Below are 24,674 nucleotides of genomic sequence, written 5' to 3' on the forward strand. Positions count from 1 at the left end.
ACTGGCTAACATCAAAGAGTGTTGCTGAAAAGCCGATATAATTAATAGTTTGATTTCATCCTGATTTTAAGGACCCCTACGTAGATAAGGAACCCCATCTAATCCCATTTAATTCTGCCTTGCTGAGTAATCAGTGAAACGCATCCACACTCACACTGTTGTAGACTGATGTCTGTCAGGATATCAGAAACTGTTCCAACATATTCACCAAAACGTCATTTCAACCTTTAGTGTGTCAACATCATTTGCAATTTCTCAATTATCCAGCAGAGGGAGAAAGACACCAGGGTGATGATATGACACACATTTCCAAAATCCTCTTATTACACAACACTGACTTCTCTAATTCAGTCTCCATCAGAGGAGCAGCTATAAATGTACTATACAATTTCTTACTGTCTTTATATTATTTAACATACTGTAACATAATAGAAACTATTTTCCATGTTATTCTTGAGACTAATGTACAATGAAAGACAAAACTGATTCTGCAGTCAACCCTGTTAGTTGAATATGAAACTGAACATAATGTTCAAATTAATGGTTACTGTACAATATGTCTTGAATATTTGACAGACTTCTATGGGCCTGAAGGCCTATATACCACCCATCCACCACCAATAGCTGGTTCACTGTTGCACACATTGCCTATGACTTTGCCAACATGCATGTAAATATGAGAGTTTCACCAAAATGGAGGAAAACAGTGTTTATTGCTGAGCAGCATTTAATTCAGAACACAGCGGCATACAGCCAAACAACTGTAGGCTATAGAGGTGACAGCAACAAAAAGGTTACGACTCTTCACATTAAAACAAGAACACAATGCAATAGGTAAACACAGTAGAGTAAAAAATAGATAAATACATGTTTTTAGTAAAGATTATAAACACTGATTAATTGCACCCTTTGACACCCAGCTGTGGGCAACATTCGAGTATGCAAACAACATGCAAATTGTTCCCTAGAGAAATAAATGGTCTATATATATATATATATATATATATATATATAGATTATCTTTTACATATCAAATGTGGGTGCATTTTTTTCTTACAGCCACATCCTCATATGTTAAGGATATCTGTCATAAATAGGTATTATATCAATATTACTGTAGAAATAATGTACATCTGTTTGGTCCATGTTTGAGACTGTATATAACAGTCAGTCTGTAAACACGTTTACAGAGGTGTAATTATGTGCCTTCTGTCATAAAGTTGAGCCCCAATAAGTGCCTATATTTCTCATCAGAAAAGTCCAGTCCAATGGCCAAATGCCATTGAAGAAAGCTGCAATTTAACTTTACCTTGTTCACCAGTAAACATATATACGAGGTAGAACAGGATTTCATACATCGACATATTAAAAGGCAAACGTTCTTCAATTCGGCATAAATACAACAAACCAATTAGCTATTGTTTATATTAAAAAATCCCATACTGATTCGTGCTCTCCATTGTAATGTGGATCCAGGAAAATTGCTTCACGAATTAAAATATGCAAATAATTTGTTGGCCGATTATAGCAGCAGAGTCTCATCAACCATCATGTTGAATTTTGTTTCACCAAGTATTTTTTTTTACATTTTGCCAATCAAAATTATTTAAAAAGGCGATTATTAATGTACAGTCTGGCCTATGAGGCTTATTGGCACATTCCACTGGATGACATCTGCACACATCTGGGCTACATACAGAAGAACCAACATTAACAAAGTCCATGAAGCTTATGTGCCATTCCACTGGATGACATCTGCACACATCTGGATGGCATCTGCACACATCTGGGCTACATACAGAAGAAGAACCAACACTAACAAAGTCCATGAAGCTTATGTGCTGGTCTGGTCAGTAGCCCAAGTCTGTCTAGTGTACTTGGACTTCGTGTGGCAGCAGCTGGCATCCACTGCTGACATGAGTGAGGACTTTCTGTTTCAGCTGAGCCACCTGGTCCCGCAGCAGACTGGCCGTGGACGCCAGGTCCGTGTTGTGGCTCTTCAGAGACTTGACCTTGTCCTCCAGCCTGGAGATGCGCTCCAGTTTGCGCATCCGACACTTGGATGCTGCGATCCGGTTCCTGAGCCTCTTCCTCTCGGCTTTCATTGACTCCTGACAGTCAATGTCGATGGGGGACAGCGGAGGACTGTCTCCGAAGCTCTGCACGTCCGGGACCGTCTGGGGCTCCTCTTTTAGCGGCGGCTGGACCCGAGACAGAGACAGAGACAGGTCTGGTCTGTGGTGCTGATGCTGCGGAGGAGCTGACTCCAGATGATGCTGAGGAGGAGGAGGAGGAGGAAACGGGACCGTGTCCGTGGAGTAGTTGACAGTAGTCTCCAGTGGTCCACTACCGTAGCTGTTCAGGTTTGTATACACCGGTAGATCCGGCTGCTGCACCACGGTGGAGGTCTGGATGTTGGCTCCCAGGTCCAGGTTGGTGTTCCCGGCTCCACTCAGCTGGTTCTGCTTGTGCAGATCCTCCAGAGCCTTCACGAAGCCCTCCGCGAACTCCTGCTCGTCCGTCACCGTCACCGTCTTCGGGTAGAGGAACTGGGCCGGACTGGTCGGCGTGGTGGTGACCATGCCGTTGGACTGGATGATGAGCCTCTCCAGCTCCGGAGAGGCCAGTTTGAGCAGCCCCAGGTCCGGGTGGCTGAGGAGGCTCTCTGCGTCCCCCCGGAGATGCGGTTTCAGGTCCGCTTCAAGACTCAAGCTATTAATATCCTTCTTCATCATTATCTATAACTCTCTCTCCTCACAGCGGTGCGTCAGCCATCACCTCACAGTAGAGAGTCAGATGTTTAATAATAACAATAATAATAATAATATGTCTATAATAGTTCTCTATAGCAGGCTGGTGCTCTCGAGCAGCTCTGTGAGTCTTCTGCACGCCTGCGCGCACCGCCTCGAGCTTTTCTAGGCTGGCACGTTCCATTATGTCACATCAGCGCGCAGGCGCGCATTGGGTAGAAATTATACTGTTATTTAAATAATGATGGGACAAACAGAGCAGTGAGGTCTCACTCTGCTCTGTATCCTGTGTCCAAGTACAGACCTATAGATAGATAAGATAGATAGATAGATGGATAGATAGATAGATAGATAGATAGATAGATAGATAGATAGATAGATAGATAGATAGATAGATAGATAGATAGATAGATAGATAGATAGATAGATAGATAGATAGATAGATAGATAGATAGATAGATAGATAGATAGATAGATGGATGGTTTGATGGATGGATGGATGGATGGATGGGTAGATAACATAGATAGAGAGATAGATGGATGGATGGATGGATGGATGGATGGACAGACAGACAGACAGACAGACAGACAGACAGACAGACAGACAGACAGACAGACAGACAGAGAGACAGATAGATAGATAGATAGATAGATAGATAGATAGATAGATAGATAGATAGATAGATATCATCAGCCCTGTATCCTGTGTCCAAGTACAGACCTATAAACAGGAGGCAGTGCTGTATACTGCACTACTCCTGGTAGGCTACATCAGTATTATGCTATAAGCAATCTATCTATAAAAGATGATGTTTGTTTATTTCAGTATGTCCAATCAAGGGTTTAGATTTCCTACAGCTGGAGTTTGAAGGCTATTCATGTTTTTATTTATATACATATACATAAACTGGCAACTGTTAAAAAAGAAAAACATCATAACACAGACCTCTTTGGACTCCATTACAGAGTCTCTTTATCACCCAGAGGTAAAACTGCATTTTGGTGAAAAAAATAGCTATTACCTAGTTAACTAGTTACTTTGTTATTATGGCCATGCCTGGGATTAGAGCATCCATTTGAAGGATATTGACCTTTACCAATTAAATCTGCAGTGGGCTAGAATTGGAGCAAATATGAAAAGTTATTTTTTTTATTTTTGTTTTTATAAAAAAAAGTTATTTTTATAAAACGGTCGCTATATCCTGACAGTGGTGCATGAGACAGGTAATCTGAAAAAACAAAATGGGAATCCATGACGTTATTTTTCAGGAAGTCCATAACTGACCATCCAAAGTCTTTTCAATGTCCTTGGGTTTTTCCTTTATTGCAAATGTGGATTTCTTCGAAAGGAAGTTTTCTTTTTCCTTTTAATCACTGCTGAGAGATATTTTTGTGGGTTTTTCCCAAAACACAGCAAACATTTGGTATAGGGATAACTAAACATCCTCTTTTCCATCAGTCCCTAAATATTTACCTTGAAAAACAACTAATATGACATTTTCAAGATTCAAGATTCAAGCCCTTCATCGTCATTGGGTAGTAAAATGAAATTAGAAAGTTTGTAATGACTCTCAATGATGTTTAACAGAGAACACAGGATTCAATCATGCTCAGTTATAGTTATAGGTGTAGGCTTGTTATATTTCACCATAACGAGCATCTGCTGAGGATGACCATAAGATGTGGTTGTAAGCTCTGGTGAAAAAACTGTAAAAAATGGACCTTGTGTTAAGATTTTTTCAACTCCTGAGTTATTCATCTTCTCAATAGATGATCTTTGGTCCCAGTTCTATTGCCATGGAGAGGAGAGATAAACTACAAACATTTCAAACTAATAAAGTCTGGTATGTTTCATCATGTTATCATTTTTATTTTTTACATATTTAATGTGAGAATGATAATTGCTTAACTGCAGGATATAATGGAAAAGTCAGATTGCATAATTCAGGACATGAACAGTTGTTCATCTCCTCAGAAAAGGCTTACTTCTGTTTTATGCCCTCAGCCAAGACACTCGTATTCCTGCACAACAGAATTTGGAGAAGTTGAATCTGAAACTAATCTGATTTCAACACTCGAGGTCAGTTCACAGCTTCAAGATGTTTTTGAGTTGGATCACGCACCCAACACACCCATTCTTTGAAAAAGTCACATGATAATTTCAGTTTCCACACAAGAGTTTCCTTTTGACATCACAGATTTTCCAATTTCACTTTCCATTTTTGAACTGATATCAAATTTACATTTTTAATTAGTATCTTCATTTCCAGATTAACTAGAAGAGTTTAAAGAATATGTCTGTTTTAAGTGGATTTCTTTAAAAGTGGAATGAATGAGGTGGAAATCTTCAGTGCATGTTTGGTGAACACTTCTCATATCAGAAGCTCTGTTTGTCCAAGGTTGGTACATTTTGTCAGGAATTTTCCAGACTTTCCCTCCTGTCACATTCAATAGGCTCATTTTGTTTCACTTAATAATCTTACTACATTTTCTAACTCCTATAATTTACCATACTTTTATAAAAATCAATATTGTGTACCATAAACGCACTTCACAATAAATAAATAAATTGAACTGTTCCTTTAATGTGACCAGTCTGTGTTTGGTTTCCTCCCTTTTCATGTGATGTTGTTTGTGTTTTGTTCATAACAGATGGAGCCAAATAGTTTCCTTCACTACCAAACAGCGCTCTGGCTTGCAAAGGGTTACACACAGAGGAGGTATGTGCGTCACAGGTAGGCCCCATCTATCACTGCAGAGGTTTGTGTGGGTGGATCACGTGATGGATCCTGTGATGTCACATCTCTCAACGCTGTGGCGGAAATGGAAGTGGGGGGAGTAAACCAACAGAGGAGAGATATTTTAGTCTAAAAGCTGAGTATCAGTGAAGAGAGAGTGGGGGTGCTGAGCCCGCAGTCATGAAAAATAAGGGCAGGCGGTAGCTGGAAAAGGATGTAACACACACACACACACACACACAAGACACACAGACACACGCCACATTCTTTCATTTCCCTTTCCATTTAATTTATAACACACCAGTACACAATGTGAGCAAAATACATTTACAAAGACGTAAACACGACAAATATTGTGTTTTTTAGTAATGTGGTATTACACGTTGTTATTGTCAGATTAAATAATTTCCTCTTAACTGTGGAAATATCCATTCAAATGTTCTAAATTATCTTGTAATCAATGTGTAAAATCAAGGCACGGAGGCGGTGTGTTTAGTTTTATTTTGGTGAAACAATGATTGTTGAAAGGAGATTTTGTTGTCAGTATCAGGGACATTTGGAAATAGATTCTTAACCATGAAAATAAATCGTGGTTGATCAATCAGAAGTAGAATCTAGTGTAACCGACATTATACAGCTGCTGTTGTTCATGAAGAATAAAACGGCATACCTTTGCAGCCCCTTTTCAAACCTACAGGAAGTGAGAGTTTACCACACATTCTCATCCCAACTCGTCACATATAGTCTACTGTTTGTCACGCTTCTTAGCGTCACAATTTTGGCATCAAAACCACTATAGGAAAGAACTACATGGTTGGGCTTAAAACTACTACGTTTGTACAGCGAAAATGAAACCGAACGTTGTGAACACGGGTCCTCCTGGATGAAAGCCTTGTGTTTGTTACGTCACCGCACTCCCGGCACACTTTCTCAGAGCGTTTAGTGTTGCCGCGGATGGGTTTACATTTTAGTTAATGGAACGCCAGGTGTGTTTCATACCACCGCTAAAGGGCACCGTGTGCGCTCGTACCGAATGTCGACGGCTGTGACAAAGCCTCAGTATTTGACACTCTGGGAATGAGAATGGGCTGGCTGTTTGATACTCAAAAAATAGATTTTGGTTGGAGTATCTCTTTAAATGTGACATTATTGTAGAGTTCCGTTATTGTTGTAATACAGTTGCAAGTGCAAGAGAAAATGATGAATTCCTGCACACTGTCAGCACCGAGTTTATTAGATATACAATGTTTTTTCGATCATGGACCTTTGTTAGGTATCAAATTCACAATGTAAACCAACAACATCTTTATATTTGAGTAAGCAATAACTATTTAACATTAGCTATACTAATAGCTAAAGTTAATTAGTAATTCAACATTTTATTTTGCATTATTTAATTTTCCTATTATTAGACAACACAGTGAAGAATTCCAGAGAAAAAAAAAAATTTAAATCAAATCATCAAATCAAATTCTTTTGTGTGTGTGCATGATGTATGACAAAATTCAAAATGTTAAACTACAATTTTGATTTCATAATTAATAATAATTAGTTAATAATTTACTCCAAAACATATCACTGCCAAAATTAAAATGAAATTCAAAGTAAAGTGGACATTCATCTTCATTTTCAAAATGGCAATAATGACAATAATTTCAAATTTAAATTTTCAAACTGGATTTATACATTTTAATTTAATGGTCCAGTGTGTAACATCTGGCTGCATCTAGCGATAAGATTGTAGATTGAAAACTCTGCCGCGTGCATAGTGTGTAGAAAATCTACGGTGGCCAACGTGAATACACAAATTGCCGTCTCTAGAGCTATTGTAAGAGTAGCGTAGGTCATTTGGAGAATAGCAGTCAGTGTGTAGAGTGTGTGTAGGTTGGAAGTGAGCGGTGAAGCAAGAGAGAGAGAGAACAACGGCAAATGTGCGTGAGCAAACAAGTGAGCTAGTGGAGCAGAAGACAGAGTTAGTTTAGCTCTGAGACTATCAAATGAACGTTCAGTGGAAGTTGCCGTTTGTGCAGAAATAAATGCTGCAGCTCCTCAAGACCAACAGAGGTTTCCCGTGTTTTTGTTTCCCGGCGGCAGAGTGGAGTGACGACGTGTGTTAACTCCGGAGCGAGTAACGTTATCGACTCCGGCCAAAGCAGGAGTTCTGGGCTACTGTAGAAACGTGGCGGCCGGCTCTGTGATCAACATACTTTGCAGGTAGGAAATACATTTAAAAATGAATTGTATTTTAAAATGGTTGCCAAAAGATACCTATTTTTTTATCATAAAAGATACCTGTATGGTGCCGCATTGTTCCCTCTCCATTCAATAACCCTGTTAGATTCCTGTCATGATAAAGTGTTCCAGATAAAAACACTCTTTTACATGAATAATAGTGTCATATGTCTTGCAAATTCTTCAAACAGGAGTCAACGTGAGCTGAGTAGTAAGTCCAGGCCTCTAGCAATGATTGTCATCGGTGAGTGTTGGTTATTGCTGCAAGTCAAGACAGATAGTGATGAGCTGTCAGGAATGCTTGGCATCGGTTGGAACGGTTCAACGTCCGCTGTGCCAGAGCATACAGTAGAAGAGATCAGGAACGTTTTGTACTGTATTGAGCAACATGTGGTTGAAGTGTGGTTGAAGGTATTAAATGAGCATTCATCTTCTTCTGTCAGACAGAAACTTTAATTAAAGTTTACTTTCACCTTCATTTCTATGAATTTCTTGTGAACCAAATGGTTTGGCAAGCGAACCATGGATGCACTTAGATATTGGGTAAGCTTGCAAGGCATTCGCATTCTTTCAAAGAAGTTAATGAGATAAATGTCAGGCTAACAGTGATACAGTGCCTGAATGGTATGTGACTTTGTGTGGGCATGTGTGCTCAAAAATAAAACATGTCCAACAAAATCTTAGATCTCATTCCCTTTTACAGCACTTATCTTTCAAACATGATCATTCTGGGTTTGTAGGAATATGTTGCTCTATCTGCAGCTGTGGTGATGTGATATTGGATCTCTTTGGTGCTAATGTTGATGATATATGATGATAAGTTATTATATGTGTTTTTAGAACAACATTAAGCCTTAAAGGCATCAACATGCTACGACCAAAGTGCCCTCCCCCCACACCAACGTCAGAATCTGAACAATTTTTGTAACTTTCTGAAACTGTCAATCTGACATTCACGTCGACTTCACACAGCGACTGGCCAGGTGTAAAAGCTACTAACATAAGGTGAAAAAACTTAGCAGCAATTGATTTTCTCACTCAAGCGCTCCATTTTTGTTCTTTACAAACTGTTTATGTTACTCTGCATGTTTCCAACTCAGTGCAACACATGAATGCCTTCCAGGAAAGATTAAAACTGTGTGCTGCTATCTCCATTTGAACCAATATCATGTCTCGCCTCGCTATATGGCGGCCTGTGTTCTGTCAAATAGAGCTAACGCTCAGAGTGACCTACCAATGCACGCAGTGTATTAGTGCCTTCAAATGGGGTCGTGTTTACCGTGTTCCCGAGAAGAGTCCATGTGTCCCTTCTTGTGGTATTCACGACTTCGTAAGAGGAAAGTTTCTAAAAGTTTACGAGTTGTGACGTGTTTGTTGACGCTGTCAGAAATGGCGGAGGCCATGGAAGTTAATTTTTCAGTGAATAATAATTTTATATGTCTGAGGAAAATGTTGATATTGCAAACGGCCTCATCTTTTTCCTCTGTCATTATGTCTTTGTATTTACTGCATTATGTTACCCACTTGCTAACTTGCTAAATTGTTAGCCTCTGTGGCTTCTAGACGCCGACAGTAACGTTAATATTGCCGTTGCTTGGCTGCAGTGTTCTCACTTAACCACTTGAACACCAAGCATATTGTGTACATGATAACCCATGTTGTAAACACAAGCTCACAAGCTTTATTTGAAGGCACTATGTTTCAAAGGCGTAAAAATATTCTATATATATATATTAATAGGTTGTATTCAGATAGATATTTCCTACCTGACAGAATGAGCTGCTCTACTTGACATTTATAGATGTTCATCCGATGAGTCTGACAGGATGAGCTACTATAGGTCATTCTGAGAGGGAGGCTCTATTAGTCACAACACTGGCATTTCACCCAACCTTCAAGTGTGACTGTTTGGAATATCTTAAACAGGCTATTCTCCTACACTGTTCGTAGCTATACCTATGAAAGGTTATGCGCTATAATTCATGTATATACCACAAAATCAATTTGTGTGTAATTCACCTAATATTGAACCTTCGCCCAGGAGACCAGCAGTCTTGTCCTGTGTGAAACCAGAAGTCAACGTTGATGTATTTGTCACGAAATTACGTATGTACTTCCTGAATTATTTTAAGCCAAAACGCAATCTTTTCCTAAACCTAACTAAGTAGTTTTATTGCCAAAACCTAACCAAGTCGATCCTTTCCTAAACTTAAGTAAGACGTTTTATTGCAAAAACCTAAAGAATTTGTTTCCTGTGAAGACTGACGTTTATTTTGAAAAGACTGTATGTATTTAACGAGCGGAAATTGACACATGTTGCTGGACATTCGTAGGAAATCTAACAAAAAAGGAGGAATAACTTTTTCATAAGATATCATACGAACTGTTGTATGAGAATATGTTGATCTTAAAACACAAAGCAGCCTTAAGTAACATTCAGTCACCATAAATATGTAAATAGCTACATTTTAATTAAATTAAAGATCAGATCATGAAAAAATGGTTCTGCAGTTCAGTGTGAAGGCCTATATATGGCCTTCACACTGAACCGCAGAACCCTTTTACATTTAACATTTTAGGCAGGCCTATTTCATGATCTGGAGGCGCGTGTTGTGTCCTCACAACATGGACTTCTTCTTTTTAAAGGGATGAGAATGGGATTTTTTGGTTCAACATACTTTTAGGATTCAGTTAATCTGAAGTATATACTGTAAGTGAGTATATGTACACATGCATCTGTCCCACTAACCTGCTCCACTGGGTCTGATGACGTAGTTTCAATGTACAGTAGGAAGTTCCACGCTGATGGAGGATGTGGGAACCCTGTGCACCAAGAGAGAGAGTTTTATTGTTGGTTTGTACAAAACACACCCGTGCCCACACGCAAACACACGCCCACAGTTTCACACACTTAACCACAAAACCTCAATAGGACTACACCTTTTCATGGTTAAACATAAGCTGTTGATAGCTTATGTGATTAATATTTTTTACAGAACATAGTACTGATACAAAAACTGGAACATCGCACCCTAATGTTACCCCATATTTATATATTTAGAGTCTTCACACTAAGAGATTTCAGTATAACCAGTTAAATTAATTTGATATTTAATTATATGTATTCCTTTTTATTGCCGGTGATAGCCGTGGCTGGAGGTATTATGTTTTCGGGTTGTCCGTCCGTCCATATAAGTGTGCGTCCGACCCATTTCCGTGAACGCGATATCTCAGGAACACCACGAGGGAATTTCTTTAAATTTGGCGCAAACGTCCACCTGGACTCAAGGATGAACTGATTAGAATTTGGTGGTCAAAGGTCAAAGGTCGAGGTCACTGTGACCCCACAAAATACGTTTTTGGCCATAACTCAAGAATCCATGTTCTAATTATGACAATTTCACACACATGTCTAACAGGATAAAGTGATGTAGTGATGACGTTTTGGACAGTTGGCAGAGGCATACAACCACGAGGTGGTAATTCTAGTTTTTATCTGTTTCCTTGCTTATTTAAAAGTTTTTCCTGACTGAAGTTTGTTACTGAAAGTCTATATAGTGCTATACTAGGCTACTTATCTTTCTTACTTCTTGTTATTTATTTGTTTTATAATACCCTTACTTAATTATTATAATTTTCCGATATTTTTTTATTTATTCTTATTTTGCAGCTCTAATAGTCCCACAGAATCAATATTAGTTCATCTTATTTTCCCCGTAGCAACTAGGTGTGATAGTAGAGACAGAAGTGTTAAGCAATGTGCTTCATTAACCTCAAATGGAGGTTTCCATCCATTTTCCAACCAGAATATGAAACAGAAAAATGTAAATTACATTTTGTGGAAAGATTTTGTAACTGTCTCGTGCCATTTTTATATCACCCTTGGGGCTGATTGTCTGGTTTTTAATGTTAAACATTACCTTAAATTTGAGAAGAATTTGATAGCCACAGCAGGTTAAGCTTTTTATATATGTGTTTGGAATATGTTAAAAGATGATTGAAACCTCTGCACTGAATGTGGGGGGATAACAGGTTGATCTGCCACATCCGAACAGAAACTCTGCTGCTGCTGGGTGATACTGTGGCTCAGTGGTTGCTATGACACCTGAGCAACCAAAGTGAGTTTGAATATCGGTCCTGATCCGTTGTGTGTTTTCCTGTTCTAGCCCATGTCAGTGTGGGTTTCCCCTTGGTGCCCAGGTTTCCTCCCGCAGTCACGTACAAGGTACAAGCTAGAGGCATCACCACCAGTTTCCTGCAGTATGTGCCCCCGCGATCGATCCTCTAACCACTATTACTCTGGGTAGTCATAGGTTAAGATTTACGTTATATACATTTTGCTGATATTATTCACTGTTCCTCTGAACTAACAATCTATTTATGGCTTGACAAAACTATACTTGAAAAATTACAAATTTCTAAATGAAGCTACTGAACCCTCAAGCAATGGGCAAAGTTATTGTCTTTTTATATTTTATGTTTGTTATCATATGTGTTTCTTTATAAATGTTTTGTTTCTTGTTTTACCATCTGTGAAAAAGAAAAACTAAAGCTAGAATTTCTTCTAAATGGTGGCTTGTCTCTGCTTGTTTTGAGCTTGTATGGTGATGGACTCCCATATAGCATGCATCTACATGCTCTGTTCCCATCTGTGAAGAACTTCTTAGAAAGAATGGATAGAGAATTAATGCTGTGGGCTTGTAAAGCCCATTTTATGTGATATTGGCCTATACAAATAAATTCGACTTGAACCTGAATACTGTATATTGTGAAACATTATTTTGTCTTTATTATTACGTCTTCAGCAGTTCAGAATCCAAAGATGTTAAATCTATAATGATATAAAACAGAAAAGCAGCACATTCTCACATTTAAGGGGCATTTTTGCTTGATAAATGAATATATGTACACATATATATGTATATATATATGAAGCCTATCAAAAATGTTGAACACAGCTGTATTAAAAATATATGCAGGTGGGAAACAACGAGGCCTACGATATTGAAAATAAAATAAGATTCAGTCCCTGTATAATTCCAATAATATTTCTATAGGTAGCCTACTGATCATCTGTGCCTTCAACATACTCTATATTCTTTTTTTTCTTTTTTTTGCTCAGAGTCTTTTTATTGGTATTCTGTACAAAATCCAATAAATCACAGAAATAATTGTATAAACAAATTATATCCCCCCTCCCCCATCCCTATAACAATATAACTGCACCATTAAATAAGTTAATTTCATAAACAATTACATTTATACATATAAATGAACTCAATCCGATAGAAACATAAATGAAACATATACAATATTAATATATTATAATATATTCTTTAATATAATATCTATAATCATGTAATAATAATAATTGGCATTGTTTTTACGTTATGTTACAATGATGTTAAATATTAAAAACTGGTCATATTTTTATGATATCAGTATAGACTTTTAAGTATACTTGTCAGTACGTGCCAAGTATACTTGAGTAGGCTACACTTTTAAGTATATCTCCGATGAGTAGGCCTACAAAAAAGTAAACTGAAAGTATACACTCTTTACTTTATTTTAAGTTCAAAAGAAGTATACTAATAGAACACATGAATAAACTTCATTTTGGTGAGGGTAATTGCTTTTAGTCAGTAAGTAGTGCTGTTCCAATTAGTGATGTGTCGGTTGCGAACGAGTGAGCATGTAAAATTATGGTATTCTGGAAATTAGAATGTTTAGTATAAATATATTGAATAATTTAAGTGATATATGTGCACACATACTAATAATAGGTCAAAACAGTGCTACATTTGGCTGAATTATAAAAGGCAGAAGTGGTAAAAATGGAGAGCCGTTTGGGAGCCGAAAGAGCCGGCTCTTCTTGGTGAGCTCAGCCAAATGATCTGGATCACTAAAAAGAGACGGAATTCCCATCACTAGTTCCAATGGGATAGAGACTTGTTAGCCAGTTGTCTCCAGGAGTTAGTCGGAGCCACCAGTTGTCTCCAGGAGTTAGTCGGAGCCACAGTGAACCTGACAGGCGCATGCTGCGACCGTTGGAAGCCACACCCAGCGCGAGAGGGCGGGAGAACACACTAACGGCCGCTTCACTATTTGCGGTTACGGCCAGTTGACCGTCTCTTGTAACTACAGTCCATTTCATTTTTACAGGTAGTTATTGTTGTTTTTAATTGTTTCTAACTAACTGGCTACCTAACTTAGTTAACGTTAACTATAACCCACCAACAGCTCATAGGTTAGCTAGCGAGCTGTAGCTACGTCAGAGACCGCTCATGAAGGTGCTCCAGGCTAAACAGCTAACAGTAACAATAACTTGATTTGTTGTTTTGTTTATTTGTCAAAACAGGGAAGTCAGTCTAAACAGGCAAAGAAATCCAACAAGGGGCAAGTAAAGAAATCAAAAGTATAAAGGCAGAGGTTCAGGTAGGTAACAATTTACAGAATCCAAGGTTTCAGGTAACAGACAACAGGTTTAAAGAAGCTAGGAAGCACAGGTAAGAAGTACATGACAACTGGCAGGGTGTGGAAAAGGGATGGTTATAAACTGCAGGGCTGATGAAGGAAAGTGGAAACAGGTGTGTAGGTGGTAGGGGATGTCAGGTTAAAGGACTGGCAAGAGAGTCTGAGGGCATCTAAATCCAAGTTCACATTACACAACTCAATGTCGTCAGATCGTTGTACTGTTCACACTACACAACTTGCTGTCTTGTAATCGTGAGTCTTTAATCGTCTTTAATCGTCTTTAGTCGTCGTGGTTTTCACACTTGATGACTGACAGGAGACAAGGGGTCACACACTACAAGGTCTTTCACCTAGTGGAGCGGATAGTGGAAAAATCATGCAAATAGTGATACAAGCACCAAATTTGGCATGATGATTCCCGAGGGGTCACTTAGCAAATATAAACGATCGGCCACTTGAAAATCCAAGATGGCGGCCATTTTTCAAGATGGCCGCCAAATTGACCTGCCGTTAATGGTTTCTCTCATAGAAATTCATCTACTTGGTCAATTTGAGTGATCTTGGTGTCAAATTATGTGTTTTCTAGCATGTTGGATCTTATTTTGATAGTTTTAACAATTTTTAACTTCAATATGGTGGCCATTTTTCAAGATGGCTGTCAAATTTACTTGCGGAGAATGTTTTTCTTAAAGAAATGCATGTACTTGGTCAATTTGAATGATTGTGATGTAGAATTATATGTTTTCTGGTATGCTATCTAATCTAATAATTTTTACAGCTTTAAAATCCTCCAATACGTTCTTTTTTTTACTTTTGGCTGTCCGGTGAGTCTTTGCTTTGTGGTGTTTGCATGGCTCAATTGGCTTGTAGGCCTACTGTTGCAGATATCAATAGCTGCTGTTGCCATAGGTGTAGGGGCTTAGTGGTAGAGGTAGTACCTTTGTTTCAGAAGTCAGCCACATCCTCCAGGATGGACTACTGGCACTGGTTCACACTACCTGCCCAAATCTCACCTATGGCTCCATGAAGTTGCTAGTGCACGGCAACGGCCACACCCCGGGACACCGTGTTGGCTCACGGGCTGAACTAGGTGAGAGTCTCTGTGTGATGGAGTATTTCTAGCTCCAAATTTCAAAGTGCATAGAGTCAACGAACCAGCCATCTTTATCCATGAGGTTCCCACACCAACATATATATCAGTTGCCTCTTTCTGGTCTTGGCAAACACAGACAGGCCAACATACATAGCAAAAGGTGTCTTCCTGTCCTTGGAGTGCCTGTGGACCTGCAATCCTTCCCTGTATTTGGCAAAACAGCTGTACTGTAACAGTTGCAAAGTCAGATTTTGATGCGCCATTCTGGAGTTGTGACTTGATATCAACTCCATGTTCAATCATACATACAAACTGAAGCAGGAATGGTGTGACGGTATCTTCAAGGTACCCATCATGAGACGTGCTGTTGAATTCTGATTTATGCTGAAACATGTCACGACGTATCATCTGAGCAATCTTTGCCAGGTGGACTGCTTCTCCATATTTGCTTCCTTCTTCTGGGCCAGCTCTTCTTTCTTCTGCAGCTGTTGGGCATTCAGATAGGCTCGTTCTCGTTTGTACAGAGCAGCCAAGCAAGCAGGATGACATCTCCAGCACTCAGTTTGAGAAGGCGCTTTCCATCACTGAAAGTTTTGCACAGTCATTTAGTCTTTCATTCATTTTCATGGTCATTGCTTATCTTAAGTTGCCCCCTTCTTCCTCGCACAGAAAGCATTTGGGGGATAGAGTATCTCTGACCCTCCGTGGTATTTTGTTGCAGCTGTTCTCATCTGTAACAGTTGAAGGGGTTGATCTCTTTTCAGCTCTTTGTAACTTGGTGTTATTTCTTCATCAAGGTTTCCTCTATCCCACTACCGTCGTCTAGTCTTGCTGGGTCACGCTTGACTGGTAGCTGACTGACTGCATGGAATCTGGGAATTTTCCTTGCCAAGAGGCTGTACCCATCACCTACTCTTTTGTTGGGATTTATATGTGGAGAAGTAAGGCCCTCATTCTTGTCCATTTGACAAAGGCAAAACTTGGCCCAGTCAGTGTGTCAACATTTTTCAGTTGATTTTTGGTTTAAAGCCATTGTGATGTTTAGGGTCGAAGGTTTATCCTTTTACCACCCTGTATCACGGGCACTTGCTTGTATGGGATATAGCTAGGTTCATGCATTATTTTACGCAATCTGTACACTATCTGGATAACTGAAACCCCATTATCCTCGGCATGGCTCTCCCGCGCTTGCACATCCTGTCGATTCAGGTGTGGCTGCTTAAAACTGATCAGGGGTTGGTAGTAAGCAGCATTTGGGACACTAAGTATAATGCTGAATCCTACTTAGCTGACGTTAAACCCCATTCTGAGTTACACAGCAGCGATTGCCCCTGGTAGTGCCCGACAATCACTCCTTTACAGTTCTCTGCTGTTGTGACAATTCTGGCAGTTGGGTTGGAACCTTATGGATAAAGATGGCTGGTTCGTTGACTCTATGCACTTTGATATTTGGAGCTAGACATACTCCATCACAGAGAGACTCTGTGTGCTACCCTCACCTAGTTCAGCCCGTGAGCCAACATGGTGTCCCGGGGTGTGGCCGTTGCCGTGCACTAGCAACTTCATGGAGCCATAGGTGAGAGTTGGGCAAGTAGTGAGAACCAGTGCCAGTAGTCCATCCTGGAGGATGTGGCTGACTTCTGAAACAAAGGTACTACCTCTACCACTAAGCCCCTACACCTATGGCAACAGCAGCTATTGATATCTACAACAGTAGGCCTACAAGCCAATTGAGCCATGCAAACACCACAAAGCAAAGACTCACTGGACAGCCAAAAGTTTAAAAAAAAACGTATTGGAGGATGTTAAAGCTGTAAAATTAGATAGCATACCAGAAAACATATAATTCTATATCACAATCGTTCAAGTTGACCAAGTACATGCATTTCTTTAAGAAAAACATTCTCCGCGAGTAAATTTGACAGCCATCTTGAAAAATGGCCACCATATTGCAGATCAAAATTATTAAAACTATCAAAATAAAATCCAGCATGCTAGAAAACACATAATTTGACACCAAGATCACTCAAATTGACCAAGTAGATGAATTTCTATGAGAGAAACCATTAACGGCAGGTCAATTTGGTGGCCATCTTGGATTTTCAAGTGGCCGATCGTTTATATTTGCTAAGTGACCCCTTGGGAATCATCATGCCAAATTTGGTGCTTGTATCACTATTTGCACGATTTGACTGAAAAATGGATGTTAGCCGCTCCACTAACCAGGAGAAGTCCCAGATGAGGTTGACACATTGCTGATGTTGTTGTTGGCACAACACAAAATTGTTCACAAAATAGCCTGTTTCCACCGGTTTCCATAATCTTTTTTAATATTTCTTCTTATAGGTGCAACAACAACAACAACCAACCGTGTTGCCAGTGCAATACACATAGTAAGTTCCTATTGTTACAGGCGACCCCCCTCCCCCAGGGTTCTTCTCAACCCGTGTTTCGCACTCTCATTGGTTGTTGCCAATGGTCCAGGTCGAACAGGTCCAGATATTTAGCATGCTAGATAACTGGGATGTGTCTGCGAGGCATTGGCAAGCATCGGTGAGCCTCTCGCCAACCGACTAGAAAGTCCTCATGACACTTGTCCAGAGGCTCTCCAGGTCTGCCAGGTGTCTGTCACAGGTGCTATTACTAGCTAGTTAGCCATATGAACCTCATTTTGTACAAGGGATTTTTAATCTCCCCACGTATGATGCCCTAGCGCCATAAACTCATTTGAAAATAGTGTTCACAAAAGCTTGCTATTTGATAAGGTAGCCTCGGTGTGTTCTTCCTAGCGGTAAATACCTCATTTTGCCTTTTTACCATATTCAAAAGTTATAACAGCAGTTCTCAATATTAGTTATGATTTGGGATAGGAGGGAGAGGGAAATAAATAGTTTATTCAATTATATAATCTTATTTTTCATTCATTTTAAAAAAAATCTTTTTTTCTCATGTATTTTCAAAAATTACATGTAGGAGAGCTTTATAAATTAATAAAGCTCTCCTACGAGCACGGGATTTTACATGACACAACTGTCATTGTATCCCAAAACAAAGGAGATGTTTTCGCCTTCAGTTAGTTTCGCTTTCGTTAGCTTGATTGACAAATGGTTCATCCAATCACCTGCCAATTAGTTTTTGAAAGTGCCTGCCCTTTTCCAAACAGTTTCCAATGATGGCTTCTCAGATGGTTCTGTGAAACAAACCATCCGACAGAGTCAGGTTACAGTTACGGGTGCATATCACCTTTTGCGGTTGCTTCGAAAATGACACGGTTTCTTTTTGTCTTATTTGTGCAGGTTTAGCGGCCACAAAAAACGCGCAATCCTGTTGTAAATGTGCCCCTGAATCTCTACCGGCTGTCAGGCTAGTGCACCTGGGGTGACTGTGACCACCGAGCTCTGAGCTCCATGTGCACGGTGAGAATGTGTGTGGAATCTCCCTTTGGTGATAAATACAGTATCACAGATAAAACAGTGCAGACACTAAAACAAGTGCTGTCATCTCAATTCAAGGGTTAAAAATATGCCTTTGAAGAAACAACATTTCTGTGAGATGAATGGAGAGGGAGAGAGAGAGAGAGAGAGAGAGAGAGATGTTTTTCCAGGCAGGCTGGGATTAGATGCGGTTCCATAAATATGTTGGGCAGCTTGGTATACTTTGTGCCCAGTGGTAAAAATAAGCCTTCTTCCCGAGGGAAGTGATGACGTGTGCAGCCTGCCTGCATCATCAGCCACAAGTCGGCTTCATCCTCATACTGAGAGAGGCAGAGAGATAAAGTGTGGGGGGAGCATCAGTGATCACCATGGCAACACATGCAGTGTGACGCAGGTAAAAGGAATAGAAAGGAAGAGACGTAGTGATTGGCTGGCGACTGCAGTGGTTTGTGTGTGGAAGAGATGTGTGGGTGGTAAAGAAGAGGAGGAGGACTCAATAGCCCAGCACTGAGATTAGCCCCCACACCCCCAACACACACACACACACACACACACACACACACACAGTCAAAGCCTGTTAGCACGGTCAACAATTCAGCCTAGCAATGAAGATGATATGATTTAGCACGCTCCTTGAGCACTGACTTCAGAGGCAGTGGAAAATAGTGTTTTTTTTCTCCCTCACAAATGCCATCTTGGATATTATGCATGCATTTTGGGAGGAAAATATTCCTCGCCTTCCCCCCACATGAACTCAACGCATCCTGCTGTTTCATTTCAGTGCCATTAAAATAGACCTTTTGGCAATTCAGCTGCTTTGGCAAAGCCTCAGATCTGAATTTAATTAAGTTTCAAAGGTTGTTCTGCCCTGTAGTCTTCTTCTTTACTGCAGTTACTTCCAGTTGTCCTGTTCTATCTCTCCCAGACACCTTTTACAAACCTTCCTGTTTTGTTTTATTTTATAGGATGATGAATGTTAAATTTTTTATCTCAAAAAATGTGCTATACATATGCAGAATGGGTTTTAAAGCTATGATACATACAATACATTCAAACTACACACTGAGTGAAGTTATTCATCTTGTCATTTGTTGGCATACAGTGAAAATGTCATCCTGCAATCTGGTATTGTAAATACGAATCCAGTATGTACAGCAATGATAAGTTAGATGGCATGGGCATCTCGGACTGGACTAAATGCAGACAAGGGAGGCAGAGTTGGATTGGAAAGAAACATTCTTTACTCGGTCTAGCGGCAAGCAAAAGGTTGGCAACAATAGATCAGTCCAAACAAGCCACAGTACCAAGAAGACTAAGGGTGCAGGCAAGTGGTCAGTGTGGCTGAGACAGGTAGACAAGGCACAGTAATTGTTGGCGCACTATGGCTGGTAAGCGACAGAGACAAACTGGCAAGGGAAAGGTACTGACTGAGGGCTAATACTAGGCTGCACTAGGGGGAATAGGGAACAGCTTTAGGTGATGGTTGAGGCAGGAAGGCCCTCTAGTGACAGCTGCTGGACGAGTTGGGGAATGGCAGAATCTGAAAAGACAGGACAGATAGAATGGAAATGACATTACAGTCATTTCTGGAACTGGAGGCAGGCCACCAGCCTCATGTCATAGGTGAGAAGTGTTGAAAGATGACAAGGGGCGTTGTGCTTTGGCTATAAAGTAATTCCTGTTTTATCAGCAGGCCTGGCAGCTTTAGGGCTCTTGGGCATAGACACACACATACCTCTCTCTCCCCTGCACCTGTATTTTTTGTTTTCCTCTCACTTGTTACAATATCAATTTCCTCAAAGTAACTTGTAAGGATATCCGTTTACCATTGACGGAGCATTTTGGTAAATTTTTCTTGGGCGCTCCCCACATAATCAGCTGTGCTGCTCATACCACAAATGCATGATCCCTACAAGTTGGACATTATTGTGAAGGTAAATAAACAGGCTTTCCAACGATGTAAAATACAATGACCATTAGCATTGTAACAACAGAGAAATAATCCACCAAACACAAGTTTCTGAACTTTTTTTTCCAGTTTATATACATACAGAATACAATGTTAAATATATAGTAACAGAACCTGAAATACACATGGTGGTCATTTGATAAGAAGGTGGTACAGAAATTACAAGTGTAGTTATCAATACATTTACAGACAGTTTCCTCAAAGAATTAAAGGATTAAATCATCTTAAATCATTATCACCTCACTTGATTACTGCCTCTACAAGAAATGCCTGTTTTCTCTTTCACATTTGCCTGAGTAAGGTCTTTACAGATCAAAGCATTGCCTTACAAGAGAGAGAAAGAAATAAACCATTTGGAGCTTAACAGTGTGCAGACCTTCTTTTGTTCCCTAGCATGTCAAGTAGTATTATAAATACCATTACTACTGCAATTACTGTTTTTACTTGCTATTTAACTATAAAGTGTTTTAGATTTATCAATATTACCACGTAGTGGTTACCAATGAGGATGTCTGTGTGTAATAGAAGTGTATCTGAAGGTTGTAGAACCTCATTACAACTTTGCACGAACATTTTGTATCACAAATCACATTGTATTATCCAAAAACAGTTTTCCATCAGTAGGTACACTGGAATGAGGTTTTTATTTTTGTTTTTTTGTCAACTTGTCTCCTCAGGTAGTTTTCATTGTAAAGAAACTGCCCAGCCCCAACTTCTGTTGCATGAATATTATTTTTTAAATTGCTCTTTATGTTTGTGACGTTCTGTAGTTTGTCTGCTGCGTCGTACGGTCTGATAACGACAAGTGGACCAGTAGACTGGCAGTCGGTTTGGGACGAGAATTCAGTCCCTGAAAATCAACACTTTTGTTAAAGCATTTGTATGACATCACATTATGATCATTAGGATATCCATAAAAAAAAAGATTCTCATATTCTTAAGTCTGAAATGGATAAGTCCAACGTGTGTCATGTTGGTTGGGTTTCATTTTATTTTTGTAACTAAAGACGATGTTGTAATTTATTTACATGAGACAATGAGAATAAAACAACTTTTGTTAAAGCGGTTGAATTTATTTAGAACAGTGTTTCTGCCTGCTATTTGTTCTGTTAGTCAAAACTATCTGGATACGGCTACACTCACCCACTTCTCTTGGATGAATGTGTCCTTTAAATTATATGGAGATTATAATTCTTGATTAATGTCCAGGATTAGCTAATGGTGGGTTTTTAAATCTATAACAAAAAAAGCAGAATTGGAATGAATAAAAGGAGGTTTACGTGGATGATGCGTTGTATAATAAGGAAAACAGTTAAAATCTCATGGAAAAGTTCCAAATGTAACCTCACATTTTTCAGCAAATTTGCAGTCGCGTACATAAAGGAGTTCATATCTTGAATCGGACCAAGCTAGTCTTTTTTTGTTTTTGGTCTTTAAAGTTTTGAAAAATATTATCATGTAAACCTGATGAAAAGTTGGACTAGATTACCAAATCCTCATCTGACTGTTCACAATCATTTATCACACAATACAAAAACAATTATGGAAAGACTGGACCAGCAGGTCAGTACTTTCTTTCTTGGATCAAACTGGAATTAAAAGTTGCATTCATTTAATTTAGTGACCATAATATCTTAACCCCCCAAAAATAAATTTAAACTCGAAACAATATCAGTATGAATTGATTTATTGATTAGTTGCACAAATGTAATCATTTCCAAATTTAATCTTTAAGAAAATAGAAAATAGAACATTTACTGCTTGTAGATGTACAGTTGTGAAAGATGACTTGCTGTACATAAAATCGTCTGTTGGCCAGTACGTAAGCAGATTTGGACATCACTGTGAGATCTGGAGCTTGTAACACATTATTTATTATTAAAGAGTTCAGACATGTTTTGTTTCCCATTTCCTGATTTAGATTTTCTGAAACTAGAAGAGAAGAGTACAAGCATATCCAGGCTTCAAACATCCCTGTCGTCACTCATGGGTGACGTCACAGACTATGACCATGATTTTCTAGAGTCTATAATCCCAAACATGATCTAACAACAACATAAATCAGATAAATCAAACAAACACTGTGTAATCAATTAAAAGCAAACTGCCAACTATATGTACTAAAATGCTTAAGAAAAATAAAATGCAAAATGTGACATATCATATTTGTTCTATACTACTTTATTGTACCACCATTACCCTAATTATCATATTCTGGTGGTCAATAGTAAAATACATTTTAGCTCAAAAATGTAAAAAGCAATCGTGAAAAAGATAATATAAAACATTGGCACAGTATATGATTGTCAAAGTCACAACATTTTCTTGAGTAGATCCTGATATTTTCTTCAAATGAGCCTTCAAATGATTTCTAATATAGTGACAAAAGGCAGTAAATGAACAGCTGGCTCATGATAACACTAAACAAACTGTATATTCAAGGCTGTGTTTACTCAAGTTCAATCAGTTTTGTTATGCTTCATTGTCTTTAAGAGTCTGAAGGTCATTCTGTTAGTCTTTCAAACATAATCATCTCAGAAAAATCAATAAAAACACAAACAAATAAAAGAAAAAAAGTCAAATCTAACCTCATTCGTTTCGAATATGTATAATCAGCAATTAACCTGAATCTGAAGTCGTCCCGTTCATCCCTCCATCATCCAGTCCTGTTTGGCTGTGATGGCACATTTCCAGGTCTCCACAATCTGAGACATCAGCAGATTTTCAGGAAACTTGTCCTCCACGTAAGGAGGCACCTCCACTTGTTTACGGTCCATGTAGGCACACACCGTCGCTTTCACACTGAGAAGAAGGAAAAGATGTGGATGATAAGGACCATGTTTGCATACAGGAACCAGAACCCTTCAGCACCAGCGTCATGGTAGTTTTTCTTAACGGCATCCTTTTTGTTTATGTTTTTCATTACTGTACATTTACTGTCGACTGGCCAGGATTGACAGCAGCTGACCACAGAGAACATATTACCAAAAATCCAAAGTTTTTTTTCTGGTTCTAGCTTTAAGACAAAGCAGTCCAAGTTTATAAACATTAATTGAACAAAAACTGAATCGTTTTGAGGGGCTTATTTCTTTAATCTATTAAAGGGGCTAAATGCGAGATTGGGAGCATTTCTATTGCCTCCGCACGGCTCTCAACATGGCGACAGCTGAGCTGTCGGCTTGCAGCTAATGGTGCTAGCAGCGTTAACAGTGAAAATAAGGGCGACACTGCTGACAGAGATAACAGTGTTAACCTGGGGTGGAACCGGAGGGTGAGTGCTACGCTTCACAACAACGCCGTCAGTCGGGACGACGTTATCAGCTGTAACCACCATATGAGAGCAGTGCATGTGAGCTAGCCAGTGGGGCACGCTCACATACACGAACATGCATTAAAAGCATGTGTGGTCGGCCCAGCTATGGGCACGGAAAAGCTCGGATTACAAGACACACAGAGGGAGAGCGACTTCATTCTCTGCTCAGGTAGACATTACTCCTCTATTACTCCTGGCTATATGTCCAGGCTGTACCCAGCCTCTTGACAAATACAGGACAGGCTCCCTTCACAACAAGTACTTAAGAAAATGGCTGGATGTTTCACAAAGTGTGCATACTTAAAATTCCACACTTTCAACCCCTTAACATCCAGTCCCCCCACCTCCTTTACCCTTTAGCTGCTTTAAGCTTGTTATAATCATCTCTCTGTTTGATAGTATCACATATAAATTCTGTATCAGCATGTTGCTGGCTATAGTAAAGAGGTCATATGGTGTGACATCAATACAACCACTGCAGATATCACTCTGTGTGTTTTATTATAAAACTGCTCAGATATTTGCTAAAATGCAGACACAAGATGATCACAAGCAACGGGACACATTACACCTTCTGGTGTTAAAAGACAAAACAATGAAGTCTGAGCACCTCCTTGTTGCTGAAACACACAAGGTAAATATGATGTTTAGGATTTTCTTTCAACTGTTGC

General features: G+C 39.4%; 2 protein-coding genes and 1 long non-coding RNA gene across 3 annotated transcripts in view; 1 reads left to right on the forward strand and 2 right to left on the reverse strand.

Annotated features, from left to right (window-relative positions):
* Nucleotides 1–694: 694 nt before the first annotated feature.
* Nucleotides 695–2,883, reverse strand: LOC141767435 (transcription factor JunD-like). The gene has a single exon (XM_074634726.1). The coding sequence runs from the start codon at nucleotides 2,733–2,735 to the stop codon at nucleotides 1,869–1,871; it is 867 nt and encodes a 288-aa protein (XP_074490827.1). The 5' UTR covers nucleotides 2,736–2,883; the 3' UTR covers nucleotides 695–1,868.
* Nucleotides 2,884–4,152: 1,269 nt separating this feature from the next.
* On the forward strand, nucleotides 4,153–11,317 carry LOC141767437 (uncharacterized). The gene is made up of 3 exons (XR_012593843.1): nucleotides 4,153–4,594; nucleotides 4,756–4,830; nucleotides 5,403–11,317. It is a non-coding gene; the product is annotated as an uncharacterized LOC141767437 (long non-coding RNA).
* An 11,598-nt stretch (nucleotides 11,318–22,915) lies between these two features.
* LOC141767438 (E3 ubiquitin-protein ligase rnf213-alpha-like) overlaps nucleotides 22,916–24,674 on the reverse strand; it is a 54,627-nt gene continuing 52,868 nt past the window's right edge. The window contains exons 67-68 of the mRNA XM_074634728.1: nucleotides 23,315–23,492; nucleotides 22,916–23,061 (exon numbers count right to left, since the gene is read on the reverse strand). Coding sequence (XP_074490829.1) covers nucleotides 23,336–23,492 — 157 coding nt within the window. The 3' untranslated portion in view covers nucleotides 22,916–23,061; nucleotides 23,315–23,335. The remainder of the gene's footprint in view (nucleotides 23,062–23,314; nucleotides 23,493–24,674) is intronic.

Source organism: Sebastes fasciatus, chromosome 5, assembly GCF_043250625.1.
Source record: "Sebastes fasciatus isolate fSebFas1 chromosome 5, fSebFas1.pri, whole genome shotgun sequence".
Lineage (NCBI taxonomy): Eukaryota > Metazoa > Chordata > Actinopteri > Perciformes > Sebastidae > Sebastes > Sebastes fasciatus.